This window comes from Peromyscus eremicus, chromosome 3 (genome assembly GCF_949786415.1).
Source record: "Peromyscus eremicus chromosome 3, PerEre_H2_v1, whole genome shotgun sequence".
NCBI classification, from domain to species: Eukaryota; Metazoa; Chordata; class Mammalia; order Rodentia; family Cricetidae; genus Peromyscus; species Peromyscus eremicus.
The window spans coordinates 157,690,575-157,715,633 of record NC_081418.1 but is presented as its reverse complement, the minus strand read 5'-3'; the positions used below and the strand labels follow the sequence as shown (position 1 = coordinate 157,715,633).

General features: G+C 38.0%; 1 protein-coding gene and 1 pseudogene across 1 annotated transcript in view; one reads left to right on the top strand and one right to left on the bottom strand.

The window, feature by feature from the left end:
- Positions 1-25,059, bottom strand: part of Bicd1 (BICD cargo adaptor 1) — a 109,665-nt gene that overhangs the window by 21,775 nt on the left and 62,831 nt on the right. Inside the window, exons 5-7 of the mRNA XM_059257183.1 lie at positions 11,239-12,333; positions 9,717-9,868; positions 7,339-7,546 (exon numbers count right to left, since the gene is read on the bottom strand). Of these exons, the coding sequence (XP_059113166.1) occupies positions 7,339-7,546; positions 9,717-9,868; positions 11,239-12,333 (1,455 nt within the window). The remainder of the gene's footprint in view (positions 1-7,338; positions 7,547-9,716; positions 9,869-11,238; positions 12,334-25,059) is intronic.
- On the top strand, positions 17,768-18,493 carry LOC131905577 (telomeric repeat-binding factor 1-like; annotated as a pseudogene).

The following is a 25,059-nucleotide window of genomic DNA, read 5'->3' as shown; positions in this document are numbered from 1 at the left end:
GGGAATACTCTTCCATTGCAAGTGGGAGTGCAAATCTGTACAGCCACTTTGGAAATCTATACGGCTGTTTCTCAGAAAATTGGGAATCAACCTATTTCAAGACCCAGCTGTATCACTCCTCGGCATATACCCAAAGGATGCTCTACCATACTATAAGGACACCTGTTCAATTATGTTGATAGTAGCTTTATTCATAGTAGCCAGAAACTGGAAACAACCTAGATGTCCACCAACTGAGGAATAAATAAAGTGTTGTACATTTACACAATGGAGTATTACTCAGCTGTTAAAAACAATGACACCATGAAATTTGCCAGCAAATGTATGGAGCTAGAAAATATCATCCCGAGTGAGGTTACCCAGACTCAGAAAGACACACATGGTTTGTACTCACTTATAGGTAGATATTAGCCATAAAGTAAAGGATGGACATGCTACAATCCAAAGATCCAAAGAAGATAAGTAACAAGAAGGGCTCAAGGGGGACACACGAATCTCACTTTGAAGGGAAAATAGAATAGACATCACAGGTGAATGAGGGTGTATCTGGATGGGGGAGGTAGGCATGGGAACAGAAGGGATCAGGTAGGGGGAGGACGGAGGGAGAGTGTCCTGGGAAAGACAACTGGAATGGGGGAATCTCTGAGATGAGCTAGAAAACTAGGACAATGGAAACTCCCATGAATTTATGAGGGTGATCCTAGCTAAGACTCCTAGCAATGGGAGACATGGAGCCAATGACTGGTCCAGCTTGAGACTACCCCTGACACTGCCTGGAGGGCCAGGACCCAGAAGCTGGACAGTCCAGAGAACTAGGATAGAACCAAACATGACTGGCAAAAAAAAAAAAAAAAAAAAAAAAAAAAGTCAATGAAATGATTCCTAGTGATACTCTGCTATACTCATAGATTGTTGCCTAGCCCAATTGTTAGGCGAGAGGCTTCACCCAGCAACTGATGGAAACAGATGCTGAGATCCACAGCCAAACATTAGATGGACCTCAGAGAATCCTGTGAGAGACAGGGTGGAAGGATTGTGGGAGCCAAAGGGGCCAAGGAGAGCACAATAAAACCCACAGAACCAACTAACTTGGGCTCATAGGGGATCACAGAGACAGAACTGCTAACCAGAGAGCTTGCATGGGACTGACCTAGGCCTTCTGCATATATATTACAATTGTGTAGCTTGTTCTTCCTGTGGGACTCCTACCAGTGGGAGCTGTCTCTGACTCTGTTATCGGCTTTTGGGACCCTTTCCCTTACTGAGTTGCCTTTTCCAGCATTAATAGGAGAGGCGGTGCCTAGTCTTACTGCGACTCGATATGCCATGACTGGCTAATATACATGGGAGGCCTGCCCTTTCCTGAAGAAAAAGGAAGAGGAGTGGGTTGGGGGTTGGGGGGAGAGGAGAGGTTGGGGGAGGGACTAGGAAGAGAGGAGGAAGGGAGGGGAAACTATGATGGGGCTGGAAAAAATTAATTAACAATAAAAAAGAAGGTGGGATTGTATGCTAACCATCTCATAAAAATGAACCTATTAAGTATGTTTTTTATGTATTTATTATAGAAGGCAAAAACATTTCATGTTCTCTATCTTAAATTTTTAAGTGAGCTCTATCTCTCAATTTCTTAACCTAAGGATAAAAAAGTATTAATTTCACTTTTATTGATATAATTACATCAAGAATCCTCAACAGAAAAATAAGCATCTTTATTTGTTTATTAAAATAAAATATGTTATATATGTATTTTACAAAATGATTATCAAAAAATTCTAAAATAGGGGACTTCTCCTTAAAAATGATTAATATATATCGTTATCTGTCAGAAATTTTTATAATAGTCAATAATTTATATTAAAGCCATAAATAAAACTAAATAAATATGTCTCAAACAATATTTCATATTAATAAAATTAATACATATTGTCAATAAAGTAGATATTTCCAGAAACTATGCTTGGTGTGTATGATTAATCAGTTTCTATAGTAATTTCACTACTAGAACATTTTAGAAAATAGTCATCTGATAAGAATTTATTAAAGCTTAAACTGGTTGATTTTGGGGATAGGTAGACGGCTGATCTACCATAGGACCAGGTTTTGATCCCCTGCATCTACATGGCAGCTCACAATCATCTGTAACTCTAGTAACAGGGAATCTGAACCCCTCTTCTAGCTTCAAGGCCTATATTAGGTATGCATGTAGACATATATGTAGGTGAAACACTCATATACACAAATAAGAAATTATTAATAAATATACAAGTAAATTGGTTGGTTTCATGATATGTAATAGAAATTATTCCTCAGGCTATAACAATTTACTTTCTTTCCTCTACCATTATTTTAACTACAAATAAATGGCTAGAAATACAAAGTTGATCAACAAGCTAAGTTTTCATGAAAGCAACTTTTAGATCTATTGATAATTCTGAATTCCATAGTATTTATAGCTTTCATCTTGTATGTAGTACTCATATCTAAATATTTTTCTGGTTTCTCAAAACTAAAGAATTTAAGACAATGTGGTACTTTCACCCATGTATGCTAAGTATCTTAAGGCTGAAGGTATTATAGAGTATGTAAAGAATTAGAAATATTTAGAATGTGTGGAAAGTTTCATAGGTCAGATAGGATAATAATACAACTTTTCTAAAGCAACACCAAAACAGAGCAAAAACCATAAAGATATTCAACCTTTAACCTATCATCTTACTTCTGAGCCCAAGACTAAAAGGATGAGAAGTTGAAAACATCAAGCTATGCCAAGCAGGATCCTACATACACAAAATAAAGGATAAGAGTGGAAAGAATAATTGATGTGACAATAGCATATGAAATAAAAATAAAATACAAAGGAATAGTGAGATGGCTTAGTGGTTAAAAGTTCATACTGCTCTTTTAGAGTACCTAAGCTCTGTTCCCAGCATCCTTGTTGGGAGGCTCACAACCATCAGAAACTCCAGCTCCAGGGGATCCAATGCCCTCTTCTGACCTCCAAGGGCACCTACACCCTTGTGCATACATATAGATACACATAATTTTAAAATAATAAAAATAAATTTTGACAGAAACAATAATTACTCATGGAGATCTCATTTGTTTCCCCTTCCCAAGGCAATCCATGCATCCCTCTTAGGGTCCTCCTTGTTTCCTAGCTTCTCTGGAGCTGTGGGTTGTAGTCTGATTATCCTTTGCTTTACATCTAGTATCTACTTATGAGTGAGTACATACCATGTTTGTACAAACAGTCTTTCTGAGTCTGGGTTACCTCACTCAGGATGAAATTTTCTAGTTCCATCTATTTGCCTGCAAATTTCATGATGCCATTGTTTTTACTGCTGAGTAGTACTCCATTGTATAAATGTACCACATTTTCTTTATCCATTCTTTGGTTGAGGGGCATCTAGGTTGTTTCCAGGTTCTGGCTATTTTGAATAATGCTGCCATGAACATAGCTGAGCACGTGTCCTTGTGGTATGATTGGGCATCCCTTGGGTATATGTCCAAGAGTGGTATCATTGGTTCTTGAGGTAGATTGATTCCCAATTTTCTGAGAAGTCACCATATTGATTTCCAAAGTGGTTGTACAAGTTTTCACTCCCACCAACAGTGGAGGAGTGTTCCCCAAGGTCCAGGTGTCTAGTCCAAGAGAGGGAAAGGGGATTATATGAGCAAGGGGAGTCAAGAGCATGATAGGAAAATCTACAGAGACAACTGAACCAAGCTCGTAGGAACTAACAAACTTTAGACCGACAGCTGTGGAAACTGCATGGGACCAGACTAGCCCTCTGTATACAGGAGACAGTTGTGTAGCTTGGTCTGTTTGAAGGACCCCTGGCAGTGGGATCAGGATCTATCCCTGGTGTATGAGCTGGCTTTCTGGAGCCCATTACGTATGGTGGAACGCCTTGCTCACCCTTGCAAGGGGGAAGGGCTTGGTCCTGCCTCAACTGAATGTACCAGGATTTGCTGACTCCTCATGGGAGGTCTTACCCTTTTGGAGGAGGGGAGGAGAGGTGGGCCAGGGTGGGGGAGGCTGAGGGGAAGTGGGAAGAGGGGTGAGAGGGGCAATCTGTGGTTGGTATGCAAAATGAATTAAAAAATTTTTATTAAAAAAGATACAATAATTAATCTTAAAAGTAAAACTAAGTAGCAACATGAAAAAGTTTATGACATGATATTAATAGCATCTACAATGTAATGATAATGATGTAAATACATATTCATGGACATAAGGACCAAATAGTCATACAATGATGAAAATAGTTACTGCTAATATTCATTAATTTTTAATCTTATTCATATGTTACTTTATATTTAAATACAAATGAATTACTTATTAATTATACCAGCTATTTTCTAAGAAGGCAGTACTACTAAATCCATTTGAAAAGTTAGAAAGATTTTAATGTGTTTTACCTACATTAGGTACCCTGATAAGTCATCACCACTTTGGTGGCTCACAAAATACTTTAGGTGCTTGCTTTTTTTTTCTTCAGGTGCTTTCTTAAATAGTATAAAACAATAGGAAGTAGGTTATGAAAGCAAAAAGGCTCAGGAGATTAATTACTTCTATGTGTGTATCTATACATGTGAATATGTGTATGTTTGTGCATAGATGTATATATGTGTATATGTATATATGTGTGTATAGACGTGCATGTGTGCATAGGTGTATATATGCATGTAAATATGCCTGAGTGCATGAATTCTAGCTATTATGCCATTTAAATCATTAGTATTAAAGATTCTCTCAAAAATTCTTAGAACAGTAAACATGTGCTGTATATTTTAAGATCACATTTTAAAAAATTTTGTATTGTTTATTAATTTTATTTTCATGTATGTTTTGCCTGCATATATGTATGTGAACCATGTGTATGCTTGGTGTCCATGGAGGTCAGAAGATGGTGTCTAATCCCCTGTATCTAGAGTTACAGATGGTTATAAACCACCAACTATGTGGGTACTGGGAAACAAACCCAGGTTCGTGCAAGACCAACATGAGCTCTTAACCACTAAGCCATCTCTGCAGCCTTCTAGACCGCATATTCTGATCCCAATCACTATGCTAATAGCATAAATCAGAGAAGAATATAGAGATTCAAAGGCTGGGGTTCCCAAAAAGGAATTAAGATGAATTTGAAGTTTAAATTAAAAAAAAATTGGCAAATGTGGCACTCTCAGAGGCTAGGTGGAAGAAAGAAGATACAGGAAAAAGTACAGAGAGCTGGGTACAATCAATAGGGAGTGGTAGGGACTATGGCAAAGTATAGAATCTACCCCATCTAACAGCACAGCTGGCAATCGTGAATACAGACCCAGCCTAGAGCTGCCACATACCCCAAAATCTTTCAAAAGGCCAAAACCACAGACATTCGTGTGAAATTACTGGTCTTGTAACTGTTAGCAAATATTTTAGCTCATTTTAATTTTATATTTCCTGCAACAGACAGGCAATGGCTGTCCTTGTAGTTATTTTGTTTCATGGACTTGTTTTCTACCTCTGATCTGTGCAGGGACTTCACAAGGGATAGTCTATATGAGGCATAAACCACACTTTTATTTAGACCTTTACGTAGGGAGAAAAAAAAAGGTACAAAACAATAAAGCTAAAGTAAACTGTGGTCAAGTGTCACTATGAGAACAAACCTGAATGTTCCCAAGGAGCAGAGCTGTCAGAGATTTGGACATTCTGAGTCACTACAAAAATAAATTATCCTTAAAAGCATGTTATAAATATGGCGCCCTTTGCTGAAATTACACTGACAACGTTCAGAGAAAACAAAAACTAACCAAGACGGGACAGCTATAAACTACAGAACTGTAGACGGGATGCACACATGTCCTGTGTTGTACCTGCTGCTCACTTCTCTTTGCCTATCCCATTCTTCCAACCCTCCTTCTCTTTCCTAGGCTAATGGAAAGAAATTACTGGAGAATGCTAAGACATGCCTGGTATCTGGCTGTGGAAAGAGAAAACAGGATGCTAACTGTAAATGAGCTTTCACTTCAGTGATGGAAGTCCCATGTCGTCACAGTTCAACTTGCAAGGTGGGCTGAATAAGAGGAAAGCTGTCTACTTAACTGTTATTTGCATCACATGCACCCAAGGAAAAAGTGTTTACCTGGTGGAGCCACGGTTAACCTTTTTTCCTTGCTGAGCCGATGCCCTTGGATGAGTTCACTCATGGAAGGGGAACCCTTCAGAAGAAATGATTCTGTGGAGGTGGGATCAGGGGGAACTCTTAATAAATTCTGTAGGTAGGAAGCCCCTGAAGTCCTGGGACGGCTCTGATCACAAAGGGAAGGTGAAAATTGTCTTGCAGGAGATCCAAGAAAAATACATATAGGAAACAAAAAAGTTTTACTTTAATTACCTTTCAACACCTCACCAGTGACAACATCATTCATATTGGCATTTAATTATCTTTTAAATATGAAAGTCAAGATTGTTTTGTAATTCTTTAGTTTCCATTTTTGAAATCTACTCTGAATACTGGAATAGAAATTTATTATAGTTAGACAGTTTGAACTACAAATAGAAAATATATTTTTTATTTTTGATTCTTAAACAAAAGCTCCTCAAACAAAAAAAACTTTAACTATATTAACTGAAAACAGGGCAAGTAACTCAACAACCAGAATTTGGTAAAAGGTTACAAAATCAAGTCACTAAAATCCTTAAAAGTGGTTTCTCAGCAATATTAACATGACTAATAAAAAAGTCACAAAAACTTGCTTTTAAGAAAAAGATTATACATATTCTATTCCATTTTATCAAATATAGCAATGACCTTTCAATTAGTCATCAGTTTTAGTCTTATGAACAAGTGTTTCTCTTAGAGAACAAATTCATCTTTGCCCCATGACAGAAAAAATGACAAACATCATAATTTCCAGAGACATGGCATTTAAAATTATAGCCCATGTTCACAGAGCTTCACTTTTTTATCTACCCGTTTTTAGATTGGAGGGTAGGGAGAGACATTTATGTACACAAACAGCAGCAAAAACATTAACAGACACTTGAAAATCATGTTATGGTTAATCAATATGTGTGGATGGGGTGGCAGAAAAACCAGCATTAGCAAGACTGATTAGTAGCTTTCACGTTTTTCTTTTCCTTCCCTTTCTCCATCCTACCCAACAAAAGCACATAATTTTTTGCAGTCAACTAAAACCTGTCGACTGTACCACACTATGACAATAGCCGCATGCATACCTTTTCCTCTGAGTGCCACTGCTGACCCGAATGGTGGGTGTCTGTGGGCCCTGACTATGCAGGAGGTAAGTGTCTATGGTAGGTACAGCTGCTGGCGCCTCCCCACTTACTTTAGGGCTGCCGATCTTGCTCTTTCCAAGTTTGCCTTTGCTGCGTCGGGACTGCTCATGGTCAAACTCTAAGTCCTCTAGCCGCTGTGTCAGGGCGAGCTTTTGCTGGATAGCCATTCGCAATAAAGTGTTTAGAGTCTTCTTCTCATCTTCTGCAGCTGCTAACTGTCTCTGCATCTCATCCAACTGTGTGACATATTCATCACATCTGGAACCCAAGCAAAAAAGGGTGAGGAAGCAATCCTGGTGAAGATAAACTGTAACTTAATTAGAAAGGTATTCCTCTTACCCTCAGCCCAGATATTGATGTCCACTCTAGTATCAAAACCTTTATTATTCAATACTGTTAGAATGGTTATATACCAACATTATATTATATTATTATACTTAATAATATAATTTAAGCTTCATCAGCGGCATCTACATACAAGGGAAACAGTAATCTATAGGGCTTGGTACTAGTGATTTCAGGCATCCACTGGGGGTCTTGAGATATATTCCCCCATAGATAAAGAGAACTAGTATAATAAATTTAACTGAAATTTAGAGCATTGATCTTCCCAGCAATAGAATGAAGATACTCTATAATAATGTGCTGCAGGATATTTGTTTACACTGTGTGAAGATGTGTCTATGTTTGCCTCACCTACCAGCACCTGATTGGTTAAATAAAGAGCTAAATGGTCAATAGCTACAGGAGAGAATAGGCAGCACTTCCAGGCAGAGAGAGGAGCTCAGGGTTAGAATCTGGTGCAGCAGCAGATGTCAGCAAGACATGGAGGGAGCTGGACATACAGAATGGAGGAGAGGTAAAAAAGTCACGTGGGAGAATGTAGATTATTAGAAGCAGGTTAATTTAAGCTTTAAGGGCTAGTTGGGAACAAACCTAAGCTAAAGGCCAACCTTTCATAATTAATAATAAGTCTCCATGTCATTATTTTGGGGATGGGGGTCCAAAGAAAGACTAGCTATAATAGTCAATAGACAATTGGAAACAGTAGACCATGTTCAGTAATTGGTGGTTCAGCCTCACAATGGAATCCATAAGGGGACATTCTAAATAAGCAGCATAAACCTCAATGATAAGTATTATGGAAGCTGCTTTGTGGTGATAATACAATTTCACATGCTTTTCTCCACTACTTTAGGTATATTACAATTGCTGTCTCTATTGTATAACACTGTATCCTTTGCAAAAAGTTTGTAATATGTTATATTTACAGTAGCCAAAAGAATAATAGTATTAATAAAAAGAACATTTCTTCCTTTATCTGTATTTACAGACTTTATTTTAGATTACAGCAGACACTGCTTTCAATATGGCAGATTTTCCCAAATTAAAAAAATCAAAGTTTCAATGAATTTTTAACCAAATAAAGTCATGAGTTGTCAAAAAAAAAAAAAAGATTTTTAAAAGTTTGATTCAGGTACAGCAGGCTATTGGAAACATCTTCATCCCACTTCATATTTATACTGAAGCACAAAGACAAGGTCTGTGCTATTTCCCCACTGAAGTCAAAACCTGATTCCATCCACATACATTTGGAAAAAGTAGGGTGAGAAGAAAACTCACATGGATTTTTGCTGAGTTTAAGATAATTAGTAAGAATTATTCTTCATGTATTAGCAGATAGCTAATGAGCTCAGAGAATTATTCAAAATATATTGTACAAACTAAAATTAGCACAGTTTGATATATTATATAGAAAAGCAAACAAACAAACCAGAAACTATGGTTAAAATATATTAAGTCCAGGGAGTAACCTTTAAAGTCAAGACTATGGGGCTACATAGATCATGAGAAAAATCACAGCTTATTGGAAAAAAAAATGAAATGAACTCCAGGACCTTGGATTAATTCTTTTTGGTATCTTGAAATTACTATACCTGAAAGAAACAAATGTCTGTGAAAATGGACTGCAAGGAGGTAATAATTAAAATATGAGCCAAACTGAGCATTTAAATATCCCTTTAAATTTTTAAAATTTCTTTCTCAAAGAGGAAATATATGTTCTCTTAATTCTGAAGGTAATCCTGATTTCTTTCCTCAATAAGGTGACCTTGTCTCCCTTTCCATTCTTTGTCCTGCCCCCATAGTTATCAGAAATACACACATTCTAAATGCCACTGAATTTTGTGAGAAATCCAGAAGTAAGTTCCTGCCAGATTCCTTGCAGTCATGTGGTCTAAGGTTCCTCTTTACCATCTCCAAGAGATTCAGTAACATGTAACATTGAGCTCTAGAAACACATTTCTAATCTTAGATTTGTCAGAGTAGTATCTCATCATTTTCTTCATGAAAACCAAATACACTCATTCATGAATATTGACAGTGTTCTTCCCATGAGAAACACTCAATTTTAGGGAGAAAAAGTTACCTTGTTGCAAACATTGCTCTTAGAGATGAGAAGGTTGCAGCATCTTCTTTCAAAGCCTTCAGTTCGTTCCTTAGTTTTGTCATCGTTTCAGTCACCATTGCCTTCTCATTTTCATATTTGTTCTTCAGATTAGCTAGAGCCACTTCCGCTGTCTGAGGTACAAAATCACAGTGCTTACCAACTCACACCAGGAAAACCTGCCCACACATTTCTTTATGCCAAACCTATTCTTTGCTCTTGAAAATGGAAATAGAAATAGATTAGGTTGGACTTTTGCAAAAGCAAATGTATATGTATTATGTATGTATTGAACAGAGATGTGTCTTTTACTCTCTTTTCTGCTAAACAGTATTATTTTCCAGTCTGTACATCAGGACACCCACACCCAGGTAAAACTCAACAATGGAAAACAAATCAGTCATGTTGAAACATCCTACTTATTCCAGAGGGATATGACCTATATTTAAGAAAATTCCCTAATGCTTCAGTTCTGACACAAGTAAACTAACAATTAACTATACATAAAGTTCATATATGTGGTCGGTGATACAGCTAGGCTTTAGGATTTGGAGGTGTTGTCTCTCTTCCTCTCTCCCTCCCTCCTTCCTCCCCTCTCTCTCACTCATAGTTCCAAACTATTTCATTTGTTGGTAAAGTCTGCTTCTGTTTACTCATATCCCCACAGCTGTGTTGTCCTTGATGCCATTACTTGATCATTTGGTTACTAAGTCTTATTTGTTTAAGCCTGAAATGAAAGACAAGACACCAAGTTTCTATCCTGTGACAGCCCTAGAAATTGAGTCTTAGAGTTGAATCTCCATCTCTAAAGTTGGGTCTAGCTATTGCCTGTCAGACCTCTTTCATCATGTCTGTGCCCACCTCCCAATCTCCCTGGTTGGCATTAGCTACTAGGCAAGCCTGTCCCATGATCCTCCATGGGCTGTTTCTATATTTCCTGGCCACCAAGCTTCTGCTTATCACTGCCTGGGTCTTGGGTTTATCTGCAGCTGGATCTCTGTACTTTACCTTCCTTACCACCTGTACTGCCTAGCTATGCACAATTGCTCTTCTATCCTATTCACTTCAAACTGCGGTTTTATTTTATTTTTATCTATCTATCTACCTATTTTATGAGAGAGAGAGAGAGAGAGAGAGAGAGAGAGAGAGAGAGAGAGAGAGAGAGAGAGAGAGAGAATGAGAATGAGTATCATGGCCCATCTGTGACAGACAGAACAACTGTGGGATTTGGTCCTTTTCTTCCACCATATGGGTTCTGAGGATTGAACTCAGGTCATTAGGCTTGGCAGCAAGCACCCTTATTACTAAGCCATCTCACTGATCCCTTACACACTTTAGAACTAAGACTACATTCTGATTTGGCATTGGGATGTACTTTGTTTTACTGCTCTATTGGCCAGGAATTTGAACACTTATCTTGGCACTACAGATTCAACAAAATTAAGGGAATAAATTGGTTAAGAAAGCTTTTACTAGTATTCTTTCATCAGCAAAAGTGTATTACCTGCTTATTGGCTTTCAACACCGCCCTGAGTGTGGCAATCTGCTCCCGTTTGGTACTCAGCAAGGACTTCAGCTTGAGAATCTCTTCCATTAAGGCTTCTTTGTCCTTATCAATCATGGGAGCCAACTCTCGGGCTGCTGCTCTTTGACGAGACAGCTGTAAGGATCTGTCCACTGCTTTCTGCAGATGCTTGATTTGGTCCCGGATTATGGCATTAAGGTTGTAGATATTCATTGGCTCTTTGCGGATATCACTTGTATCCAAAACTGGAGATGATGGTGGGGCAGTAATAACAGGAGAGATTGTGGGAGTCTTAGTTGGACTCGGCTCTTTAATAGTCTCTGTGTTTTCTTTTGAAACTGGTTCAGATGACGTCCTTGATTCTACTGGGGATGACATACCCCTCCTGGATAATCTTGGAGACAAAAGCCCCCTGGGATCATCAGGCCCCTTGAGGCTGCCACTGCGGGTAACTCTGCTTTGTCTGTAGTAGTCCAACATGACCCTGTTGGGAGTTTCATTATTACATAGACACACATGGTGGTAAAGCTGTGCTAGTTCCTCACTAAAGGTCACCAATTCATCCTGGGCTGTATTGAGGGTGTTGTGATTTTCATTGGCTATGCCAGTCATCTTTTGCAACTCCTTCTCCATGTGAGCCATCTTCTCACCACTCTCCTTAGATGTCTTCTCAAGGTTTGTCACTTGCTCATCATACATTTGGATCTTACTCTCATATTTTGTCTTTTCTTCTGTATAATTTTCTACAGATTTATTATATTTCTCCTTTAAGGCCTTAATTTCTGCTTTCAAATCAATGACCTCAGTGACAGCCACTCTATATTTGCACTCAAGGATCTCTAAGCCATTGATGTCCACCTCATAGTCATGGGCCTCCTCCGATGAGTTCCGGCCCCTCTGACAATCTAGCTCAGCCTTGAGTTCCTTGCTGTTCTGCAGGCCCCTCATGGCATTGACATGCTCTGTGAGCCGGTGCACTCGCTCATGCTGCTCGGTCAGTGCCCCCTTGGTGTGTTCTAGCTGGGTTTGTGACTCCTGGAGGTTGGCCAGAAGAATGGCTTTTTCTCGCTCCACCTGCAATGGCAGAAGACAATGTCTGAATAACTTCAGTGCAAAGCCAATAATGAACTCAATGCAGGTGGACAGACACGTATACATTTAAAATGCCCAGCTATCAGAGCCAGCACTCACATTATGTCAAATTAAATTTAAATATTTTCTTAGTTTAGATTCTGGTAAGTTAACCTAAAAATACCTAATTCATAACATGGGATTTGATGTAAGGCAAGCCATTTGAATTTTTCATAAAAGAAATAGAAAATCTAAATATTTCATTGTTGGCATTATGATCTCAGTAAAAAAAAAAAAAAAAAAGCGGATTTGGCTGGGCGACAGTGACGCATGCCTTTAATTCCAGCACTCGGGAGGCAGAGCCATGCAGATCTATGAGTTCGAGGCTAGAACGAGATCCAGGACAGGCACTAAAACTACATGGAGGAACCCGGTCTCAAAAAAAAATGGATTTGGGGGCTTCTGTGTTCTTTTTTCTTTGAAAATTAAATTAATTCCCTCTAAAATTTAAGCATTAATTAAATAAACTGAAGCTTTTTCCAAATTGCCTTTCCTTCTGGAAAAGCCTTTTCATAAAATTTAATCAAAACAAAATTTGCTGGATATGTCTTAAGCTTATTGTAAGGATAAAATATCTTGATAAGTGAGGTAATACATTTAGAAAAGTTTTGGGTCTGTTTTGTGTTTTGTTTGTATTTAATATAACATTTTCTAAAATCTACTATTTCTTCATTATAGCAAATACAGAAAACATTCAACAGAACATGGGCTCTCCCTTGTGTGTTCTGTGTAGTGCTAAATCAATTAAATAAGGAATGGTATCCAAATTTTATATATTTCACACATATTTGTATATAGCTAGATAGATATGCATATATTCTACTATATGTTCCTAGACAATGCTGTTCTAATAGAAACAAGTCTATTAGATTACAGATAATTTCATAAAACTTCAGCATTATATTATCAATCAGTTATTGGAATTTAGAGTAGCTTAAGTTGTATTTGTATTTTGATGAATATTTGCTTTGCTTAAATGATCTAAGAGCCATTGCTCTCTGAATAAATGCAAAGTACTTCAAAGCTTAAACTGACTCTACATTTTTAGTATCGTTATCTTAAACTCCATTTGTGTAGAATTCAACCAATAAATAAATAAATAAATCACTGATTGGTCAGTGGCCAGGCAGGAAGCATAGGCGGGACTAACAGAGAGGAGAATTGAGAGAACAGGAAGCTGGGTGAAGGAGACACTGCCAGCCGCCATCAGGACAAGGAAGATGTAAAGTACCGGTAAGCCACAAGCCACGTGGCAAGGTATAGATGAATAGAAATGGATTAATTTAAGCTGTAAGAACAGTTAGCAAGAAGCCTGCCACGGCCATACAGTTTGTAAGCAATATAAGTCTCTGTGTTTACTTGGTTGGGTCTGAGTGGCTGTGGGACTGGCGGGTGAGAGAGATTTGCCCTGACCGTGGGCCAGGCAGGAAAACTCTAGCTACAAGAGAGACTTGATTGTATTCTTATGTAGTGACTAACAACAGCCACTGATTCTCTACCTACTGTTCCATCTTATGTTTGAAGTTGGGGATTTTATTTTTTCCTGAATGTTGTATTTATAAAATATTTACTAAAAATATACAGTATATGACAACTATCAGTAGTGTTACATGCCATAGAATTTTTATTTTGTTAATGGCTTATTTTTTAAATGAATGCATTTATATTTAATGAAAACATATGACTCTTGTGTGAAAGAACAAAGGAAAAAATAATCAGAATTCTTATGCAGAGGGAGGTTGCCTCCCCAGCTGCTGGACTGCATGCAAGTCCAAGTATGGTGATATTTTATTTGTGCTGATATGTGATTTTATTTGTATGTTAATAAATAAAGTTGCCTGGGGATCAGAGCTAAGAGCAAGCCATTAAGCAGAAGTCTGGTAGTGACAGCACATGCCCTTAATCTGATCACATGGCAGGCAAAGTGTCTACGTGTTCAAAGGACACAGCCAGCATGGTGACACATGCCTTTAATCCCAGTACCAACCATAGAGACCTGGAGGTCTGTATAGACAGGCAGTGATGAGGAAGTCATGTGGTTGGGTTTAGAACCAATGAGAAGGCAGAACAGAAAGGCAATAAAAAGACAGGACACAGGAAGAAGGTCTCTCTCTCTCTCAGGGGAAGGACAGCAGCGAGTGGTAAGATAAGGTGGTCTTAGCTCTTGGCTATTGTTCTTGTGTGTGTGTGTGTGTGTGTGTGTGTGTGTGTGTGTGTGTGTGTGTGTGTGAAATGAATTTATTTTGAACATAAATATATTGTACATAACAGAGATATAGAATAATTACATTCTTACAATATTCTATGGCAATATCATTATGTACATGCTTTACAAAATGTATCCATGGTTAGGCTCACTATTTTTAATTGAAAAGGAGAAATGCCATAAGCATAATTAATAATCCTGTAACAGCACCAGAAATGAATCATATGCTAGCCATTAGTAGAGACAGCCAAGAAAGGGGGAGGGGAAAATATTTGCATCAAACTGCAATGCTATGTGTGTGTGTGTGTGTGTGTGTGTGTGTGTGTGTGTGTGTGTCCCCAACATGAACAGTGCATTTCTAATCACGTTTTTAAAAGCCTAATGGCTGGCATGGTAGCACACATCTATGATCTCAGTACAAAGAAGGCTGAGGAACAAGGATTACAAATTCCAAGCCAGTCTAGGCTACAGAGCAAGGCTCTATCCCAAAGAAACAAAGAAAAAAACAAATGAAAATCAAAATATAGTAAAATAATAGTGGTCAATTTTATTGACCAAAAATACTAGTGGTCAAAATCTGAGAGATCACTTTGGATCAGTATTTCTCAAAGATGAATATAAAAACTACACAAAACGGACCCCTATTCAAGACTAGACAGAAGTGGGTCTACTGTAAACTGCTAGAGAACTTCTTGATTAATCTCTAAGAAAAGTAGTGTTTCCTAGCATTCCATTCTCCCCCTGGAGGAACAACTAACAACTACCATGTTTTTAAATGCTGTGAAATCTGGCAGTATTTATTGATTTTTTTTTAATTTTATAATTTAATTTAATTTTACATATCAACCATAGATTCCCCTGTCCTCCCTCCTTCCGCCCCCCCCCCCACCTTCCCCCCAGCCCACCCCCCATTCCCATCTCCTCCAGGGCAAAGACTCCCCTGGGGATTCAGCTCAACCTGGTAGATTCAGTCCAGGCAGGTCCAGTCCCTTCCTCCCAGGCTGAGCGAAGTGTCCCTGCATAAGCCCCAGGTTCCAAACATTGGCTACTGTTCTTATCTCTGTGCTTTTAACTCTTTATTTGTCTCTGTTTTTTATTTAATAAGACCGTTTGGAATTTCATCTACATTTGGTGCCCAACATGGGGCAAGAATTCATTAAAAAACCATTGGTAGTTATGCCCCAGCTTGGCCCCTGCTCGGCCCCGGCTCGGCCCCGGCTCGGCCCCGGCTCGCCCCGGCTCGGCCCTGGCTTGGCCCTGGCTCGCCCCGGCTCAGCCAGAGTTTACAAGCCCCAGGCCCAGCTGGAGCTACCAGTCCAGCTGCACGTGGTCAGAGCTGCACACAGCTGCAGCTGGAGCTGCTTGCGGCCGAATTGCCAACTCATGTGGTCAGAGCTTAAGGAAGCCTGAGCTCAAGCCTAATTGGCTCAAATGGAATCACATGGCTGGAATTCAGCTTTTAGCCAGAACGTGTGGCTTCTCTCTCTCTCTCTCTCTCTCTCTCTCTCTCTCTCTCTCTCTCTCTCTCTCTGTGCAACCATGCTAGGTAGCTGTTTTGAAATTCCCTCAGATTTCTACTGTTCTACACAGACTTGGTAAGTCAATTAAGGTATCAGATATTTTAAAGGGAAAAACTATTTAAAAGAGAAAAAGTTTTCCACATTAAAAAATGGGTATTATCTGTACAGTAGAAGAAAATTGGTCTTTGCTTGATAAAACTTTAGGCAGTCTGAAAATGGAACAATTATATGAGAAGATTAATGTTGATGGGATGTACATTATACCAATTATGCATATTATTACTTTACTTATCCTTATTTTACAATTTAAAAAGATAGTCAATTTAAGTGCCAGGATAGAAGCTTTAGAAAAACCTGTTAAAATGAATTATAGAGAAAATCAGACTCAGACAGAAGAATTTAAGGGTGAAATTATTTCAGGATTAGATTATAAGGTTACAGAAAGAAAGCCTGTTTTCAAACAGTCAAACTTAATTTATCCAGTAACTGTACAGCAGCTACCTGGTCAAGTGAATGTACAAACTAATTGGACTCCAATTGAAATGTTAAAAGAAGGTTTAAGGAGGCAATAGTATCTTATGGCATGCATTCTCCATTTGTAAAGCAAATGTTAAACTCGTCAGGGTTAGGGTTATGGTTAGGGTTAGGTCCTAGTCAACTTGTGAAAGGATTATCCCTCAGGCCTGGAAAGAGCTGGTAAATGCTGTCCTGGAACCTGGAGCACAGCTGCAGTGGCACATGTATTACCGGGATAAGGCTAAAACCACAGAAAGTCAATGGAGGGCCAGAGGTATGGAAATCTCCCAGGATCAGCTTTTTTAATTTTAGACAAAAAAGGGGAAATGTGGTGATACTATGTTCCCCAAAATATTGTGCACCATAATAAACTTATCTGGGATCAGAGAACAGAACAGCCACTAGATACAGAGGCCAGAAAATGGTGGCACAAACATCTTTAATCCTAGCATTCCAAAGGCAGAGATCCATCTGGATCTCTGTGAGTTCAAAGCCACACTGGAAACAGCCAGGCATGGTGACACATTCCTTTAATCCCAGGAAGTGATGGCAGGAAGAAGAAAGGTATATAAGGCGTGAGGACCAGGAACTAGAGCCTGGTTAAGCTTTTAGGCTTTTGAGCAGCAGTTCAGCTGAGATCCATCTGGATGAGGACTCAGAGGCTTCCAGTCTGAGGAAACAGGATCAACTGAGGAATTGGCGAGGTGAAGTGGCTGTGGCTTGTTCTGTTTCTCTGATCTTTCAACATTCACCCCAATACCTGGCTTCAGGTTTGACTTTATTAATAAGACCTTTTAAGATTCATGCTACATCCAAGTGTGATACAATGGCACCTACAGAAGGATGCAGAGTCAGAATCTGTAGTAGAAAGACACAGACACAACCCATAGCAGTCTGAATGCCAAGAACTACTGGGGAGCCAAGTATAGTTTAGGGGTCTCTGAGAAAGATGAGGATGTCAATCTGATGATGGAGGCTGACACTGTAGCTGAAGGCTACAAATTCTTCTGCCCTTTCTCTTTGTCCCACCTTCTGCTACTGATGACTCCCCTCCCCTACAAACTATAGTGCCAAAGCTATTATTCATGTACTATTTAGTCTTACAACTTGAAACTGATAACTATACATATATTGAAACGATGAACACATGACACCCTTGAAGTCAGTTGATGATTTGGGCTTCAGTTGAAAAGGAGCATGACAAAGTTTATGAAGGAATACAGAACTGGATTAATATTCAGGCTACAGCTGCTTGTATGGGAAATGGTGGTTATAAGGAAGAAGAAGAAATATTTGCAAGAATATTTGGTTGTCCAGATTCTCTCATGCCTTTATAAAGGAAATGGCTTAGATTAGTCTCTCAGGAAAATACACTCCTTTTCTCATCATTGCAATTATAATTACATTATAGGGAAACATTAATAGCTGTGTAGATTATGTGCTAAATAAATACATCAACTTTTTAAATAAAAGCAGCAGCAAAAGTGATGGAAAATTAAAAAAAGTCTCAAGATAACTCCAATGGCAATGATATTAAAACAGAAACTGAAGTTAATTTGGATAAAGAAAAAAGACACAAGAACAATAACAAAAAAGTAAAGAAAGGAAACAGAAGAACCACTGAAGGTAAGGGATTATGCATTTCACAGAATTAACCAGACACTGATAAAAAGAGGACCTGGGGAAATACAAACATGGCTTTCAGAAGAGGACAATAATTTTAGGGAGGGTGAGAGAAAATATGGAGAAGGATGAGCAAAATATTATCACATAAGTTCAACAAATGAATGAGTGTCATGCTAATAGACAGATGGAGAACTATGAAGAAACAAAACTGATTTGTTCAGACACTACAGACTAAATTTACAAGAGCTGGATAAAAAAGGACAGTTAAATTAAATGTTTAATCTGGTTACTGATGTATCTTAAAGTTTTTATTTAAAATATTATTTTTTAGAACTGGAGAGATAGTTCAGGAGTTAAGAACACTTGCTGCTCTTTCAGAAGACCAAGGTTTGGTTCCCATTACCCACATGATGGTTTACAACTGCATATAACTCTAGTTTCAGGACATCCAATGCCCTCTTCTGTTATCACAGGCACAGTATGCACGTGGTGCAAACATACACACAGGCATATACACACTATAAATAAATAAATCTTAAAACCAATAAAGTATTATTTTTCTCTGACACTTTAATTACTAAGGGTTTATGCTGTTAAAGTAAAATTGTAAGTCATCACTGCATTCTGCAAGAGACATTATTTTGAGTTTTAAAACACTTTAACAAAAATAGCTTAGATTAAACTTTGAATTCACAATAGGAATTTTGTTTGTTTGTTTGTTTGTTTTTTCAAGACAGGGTTTCTCTGTGTAGCTTTGTGCCTTTCCTGGATCTCGCTCCATAGACCAGGCTGGCCTCAAACTCACAAAGATCCGACTGCCTCTGCCTCCTGAGTGCTGGGATTAAAGGTGTGCACCACCACCACCACCACCACCACCACCACCACCACCACCACCACCCAGCAGGATTTTTTTTTAGATAAGATCTTGTTAGTGATCTTCCTGCCTCAGCCTCTTGAATACTGGAATTAAAAGCATGTTTCATCATATTTTGTTTCATATTAGGACTTAGAGCATAAAGAATCAAAGCTATTTTATTAGCCATTGATTTCTATGTTTATTTTTTAAATATAGTATTGAAAGGATAAGTTTCATAATATGTAAATTATGTCTCAATATATATTCCTACTAATTAATTTATTATTTACAACATGAAGTTTCACTATATTGCCAAGACTGGCCCCAAATTCCTGAGTTCAAATGATCCTCCCACAGGATACTCTTATATTCCATTAAGCCCAAATAAATCCTGTTATTGTAAAAAATTGTTAAATCATACTTCTATGTTTTGAGGGGTATGATGTGATGTTTTCATACATGTATACTTCTAGTCCTTTAATTATAGGACTAAAACAAGCTATTTAACATACCTACTACCTTATACAGTTATCCTGTTTTATTCGTCCTCCAAAACACATGTATTAAAAGCTTGGTTTCCAACCTATATCAGTACTGAGAGGGTATAGAATCTTCAAAAAGAGGGGCCTAGTAGGAGGAAGTTAGATTATTGCAACAGGCCCTTGAAGAGTACTGGAACTCTGGCTTCCTTTTCCCCTCTTTTACTTCCTGGATTTCATGGAGTAAACAGCTCTATTCCCCCATATGTCTCACCATATTTTGTTTATGGTGATTTTTAACACAAAGACTCCAAGCTACTTTATTAGCTGTCCATTTTTATGTTTCTTTCTTAAATAAAGTGTTTAAGAAAACATGATGCTCTACCCCAATACAAGCCCCAAAGTGATGGAACCAAGCAATTGTGATCTTAAACTCTTAAAACAAAACCCAAAATATACCTCTCCACCATACAAGTTTTTTGATCTTAGGTTTTTGTCACAGCCATTTAAAATTTTCAACACATTGCTATTAATATAGTCACCACATTGCATGAGGTTTCCATATATTTAATTCTACAGTATAAATGAAATTTTGGTTGTCTTCCCTTTCCCCATTAACCATCCCTGGTAACTCAGCCTCTGTCAATCACCATCTTTTAATACTCTATACATAAATGAGATGACACATTATTTATTTTACTATGCCTGATTTATTTAACTTAGCATATCCTTTACATTTACCAGTATTGTTCTAAATGATACAATTTCATTATGTTTTAAGATTAAATATTATTCCCTCACATATAGATATCACACTTTGTGGTGATATTTTTTGTACCCTAATAAAATTGGCCAGAAGATCAGAGAACAGAACAAGCTACTAAATTAAACATAGAGGCCAGACAGTGGTGGCACACACCTTTAATCCTAGCACTTGGAAGGCAGAGTCCATCTGGATCTCTGTGAGCTCAAAGCCACCCTGGACTATATGAAATTGACTCAGTCTAGGAGAGAAAACAGAGCTAGGCAGTGGTGGCATATACCTTTAATCCCAGTACTTGGGAATCACATGCCTATAATCCCAGCACTAGGAAGGAAGTAATATGGCTGGGCGGAAAAGGGTATATAAGGTGTGAGGAGACAGGAAGTAAGGACTTCCTCTCTTTCAACAGAGCTCTTTTGGCTGAGAAAAGCCCTCTTTCAGCTGAGGACTCAGACATTCAGTGAGAGGATTCGTGGAGTTGGCAAGGTGAGGCATGACAGTGGTTTGTTCCTTTGTCTCTCTGATCATTCAGCATTTACTTCAATATCTGACTCTGGGGTTTTTTTTTTATTAAGACCATTTAGGAATTTGTGCAACTTCTGGCACCCAACATGGAATTCGTGCAACAACACTTTCTCTATGTGTGTGGTTGTATGTCTGTCTCTCTGCTAGTTTGTTTTGAGACAGGGTCTCACTTCGTAGCCTAAGCAGGATTTGACCTCCCTATACAGATCAGTATAGCCTTGAACTTATGATTCCTCTGCCTCAGCCTCCTCCAGGGTATTAGAGTTAAAAAAGTTTACCACCACACCTGGCCCATACATCGATACTGTACACCAGGACAGGAGACATGTCTCAGTGTTGTGGGATATTTGTACACTGAGTGAAGATGTATTCGCTGTGATTGGTGTAATAAAAAGTTGAATGGCCAATAGCTAGACTGGAAGTATAAGCAGGATTTCTGGGGAAAGAAAAGAAGAAGAACAGGAATCTAAGTATGCAGGAGACACAAAGAGGAAACAGGATGTACAAGATGGAAGAGAGGTAACACCACATGATAGAATGTAGATTAAATAGAAATGGGTTAATTTAAGTTATAAGAGCTAGTTAGGAACAATCTAAGCTATAGGCCAAGCGTTCATTAAATATTTCATAATTAATTTCATAATTAATAAGAAGTCTCTGTGTCATTGTTTGGGAGCTGGAGGCCTCCTAAAGAAAAGTTAAACTACAATGAGGGGCTCAAATATCCACATACGGCCCGAGAAAGCAGTCTCTTGGGTGGGCTCAGCGTACAGAGGCATGGCTCTTTTAAAGATGTCCCACTATACAGCTGAGCACTTGAGCAGCCAATAATGGGTACAAACTCCTGCTTCAGGTAGATACAACAAATTTCCAGAGATGGGTGAATAAATGCAGCTAGGCTGTCATGGAACCAAGGGAGGCAGAGCAAGCTGCCAGTGAGCCACATGCTAAGTAAGCCACGTGGCTATAGCCTAGCACTTTAAGATTTGGTTCACATGGTCAGTGGAGGCTGCAGATGAGGGGGGAAAAAAATCTAGGTCCAAGTTAACAAAACCTCTTAACAGATTACAGTATGTTTAAAAATGTACTTAGATGCTAAATAAAGAAAAAGAAAATGGGTATAGACAGTCATTAAAAAATAAATAGTTTAAAAATAATAAAGTCTTTAAAGAAAGAAAGAAAAAAAAATAAGCCATGTAAGGATGGGAAATACAGAGGACATCTGGATCCTGCTGTGGGATGGTCTGTATGTCAAATGTGTTGCTCTGATTGGTCAATAAATAAAACTGATTTATTGTTTTATTTATTGGCCAGTGGCCAGGCAGGAAGTATAGGTGGGACTAACAGAGAGGAGAATGGAGAGAACAGGAAGGCGGAGGGAGACACTGCCAGCCACAGCCATGACAAGCAGCATGTGAAGATGCCAGTAAGCCATGAGCCACGTGGCAAGGTATAGATTTATAGAAATGGATTAATTTATGATGTAAGAACTAGATAGCTAGAAGCCTGAGCCATTAGGCCAAACAGTTTAAATAATATAAGTGTCTGTGTGTTTATTTTATAAGTGGGCTGTCGGACTGCCGGGGCTTGGCGGGACCCAGAGAGAAAACTCTCTAGATACAGGATCCTGTATAGTGCTTTGCTGACTTTGAATTTTTTAAATGCTAATGTACAAAAAAAATGCTGTTGAGATACATAGATTATAGAAACTGCTAAATTAAACAAACCTACATATTTTGGGGGAGAAATTATGCCTTTGTTTGTACAGGAAACAAAAAGCTATGGTTCTCTTCAAAATTAACGAAGATCAGATTTGCTTGGGGGAGAACTCCTGAAAATCTTGGCTACAGATGAAAGAAAGAAAGAAAGAAAGAAAGAAAGAAAGAAAGAAAGAAAGAAAGAAAGAAAGAAAGAAAGAAGACTATATAGAACAGGTGATATATATGTTGATCCCTCTACATAGAACAGCTCTGAGAATGGATGAAACATGATAAATCTTGTTGGCTACAGAATCCTCATGACTTATTACTACATGCCATCCTTTCATGTGGCATGGCTAGAGGTTTGGTTATATAGTCCAAATGGACTTATAAAGTTGAAATATGCCTTTTATCTGCTCAAACACAGAACAAAAAATCATCTTTAGCTGACTTGTGCACACTGCACATTCCATACTTGTGTTAATACAAGTATATATGCTATCTTTATAAGTTTCTGTGTTTTCAGAAAAAAAATGATCAGACACCAATAAAGACAAGTAACAAGTACACACACACACACACACACACACACACACACACACACACACACACACCATGAACCCAACATGCTCCACCATGCCCAGTGATTGTTGTTAACTACAGTCATCATACTATACTGTAAATCTCTCTGAACTTAATCCTCTTAGCCATCAGAGTTTCATAATCGGAAGGAAGAAAAATCTATGGGACATTTTGGGTCATCACTGCTACTGAGGAGATATAACTGACATTTAATGGACTGAAATCAGAAGTGCTAAGTCTCTTGTACCTTGTGATTTAGGCTCAGACAGTGAGGAATTCACTCATCCCAAAGCACAACTGACACTGTTTAAAATCACTCTCTTGGAGAGAACATATTTGTCCTCCATCATTCTTTGTATTAAATTACTAATCATTTTTAGTCATTTGCATTTATCCAACTTAAATATATTTAAAGATAAATGTGAGAATTGTTCTGAGCTTCCCCCAACAGATGAGCTAACTAAAATTACTGAGCTTTTTTATTCATTAAAACCCCTCTTACACTCTGCAACAACAAAAATGAAGAAACAAAGAGGCTCAATGCACAAACTTTATTCTAAAGCCCTCAGCATTATACTTAAGAAAAAATAATTTTTAATTTGTAGGAAAATTTATATTAATGTTTAACTATCTAAAATTTTTTGAAAAAAATGTTTTCTATCAACCTCATTGTTTTGATAGAAAGCAAGCAATAAGATATAGAAAAGTATTAGCCACACAGAACTGGACTTCGTGATTATATTAAAATCTACATGAAGTTCATTTTCTTCCAATGGCCATACTCTTCAATCTTGATTCAAATTAAACATTGCAAAAACAAATTTTATTTTAGCAGCCACAAGAAATGAGCATGTAAAATACTGGCTATATAAACTCTTGATGTATTAGAAGCAAATTTTCTTTTTTTTGGGGGGGGGTGGTTTCGAGACAGGGTTTCTCTGTGTAGCTTTGCACCTTTCCTGGAACTCACTTTGTAGACCAAGCTAGCCTCAAACTCACAGAGATCCACCTGCCTCTGCCTCCCTAGTGCTGGGATTAAAGGCGTGCGCCACCGCCGCCCGGCAGAAGCAAATTTTCTAACCAAGTAACTTCATTGACTCTCTAACCTCCTATTTATTTATGCTATTTTTCAGCCACTATTTCTGTGCTAGCAGAATTATGTTTTCTATAAAAATAAGTCATTTACAGAGTGTTAGCAACTTTTAATTACTAGTTATACACAAAGAACCATGGGGGGATGAGACTGAGATTGAAGATCAAGCCTCAAATTGAATCACCTAATAAGTTTATTAAACCAGATTCCTGGCTCTGTAAATCTACTTGAGCCAAATATATAGTGTGAATAACCCTTGAGGCAAAGGTGATGCTGCCATTGAGCAGACAGCATTTCCATTGGCATTTGATTAAGGTGTATTGGGAAGGCAAAGATCTAAATTAAGAAAACCACAGCATGGTTAGATAAGGTTGAAGACACAGACTCTTCACAGGACTTTTGCTTGGAAGATATTAAAATTTTAAGGACTCATTTAAGTTGGAACACTTTGTTTTCATATTTACATTTGTTTTGTATTTATAAACATATGGAATCTTGGCTACTTTCTATTTAGGAAGTCCTTTGTGTCTTTAAAGCTAAGAATGTTCCTAGGGAATGCAATCATTAACCTAAAAGCTGTATTTTCTGTCATGTTACTTGTATATAATATTTTGAATTCTTTTATCATTCAGCAATATATGAATGATTTTTCTTTTCATAGACCACACTGCAATGTAATTTGTAAGTTGAAAATTTTCCTTTCTTATGATGCTGCAGATTGAATTCAGGACCCAGTACTTGTAAGTTCTCTACTACTGAGCTATTCCCAACTCATTTCTCAAGTGACGCAAATGAGAAAGTTC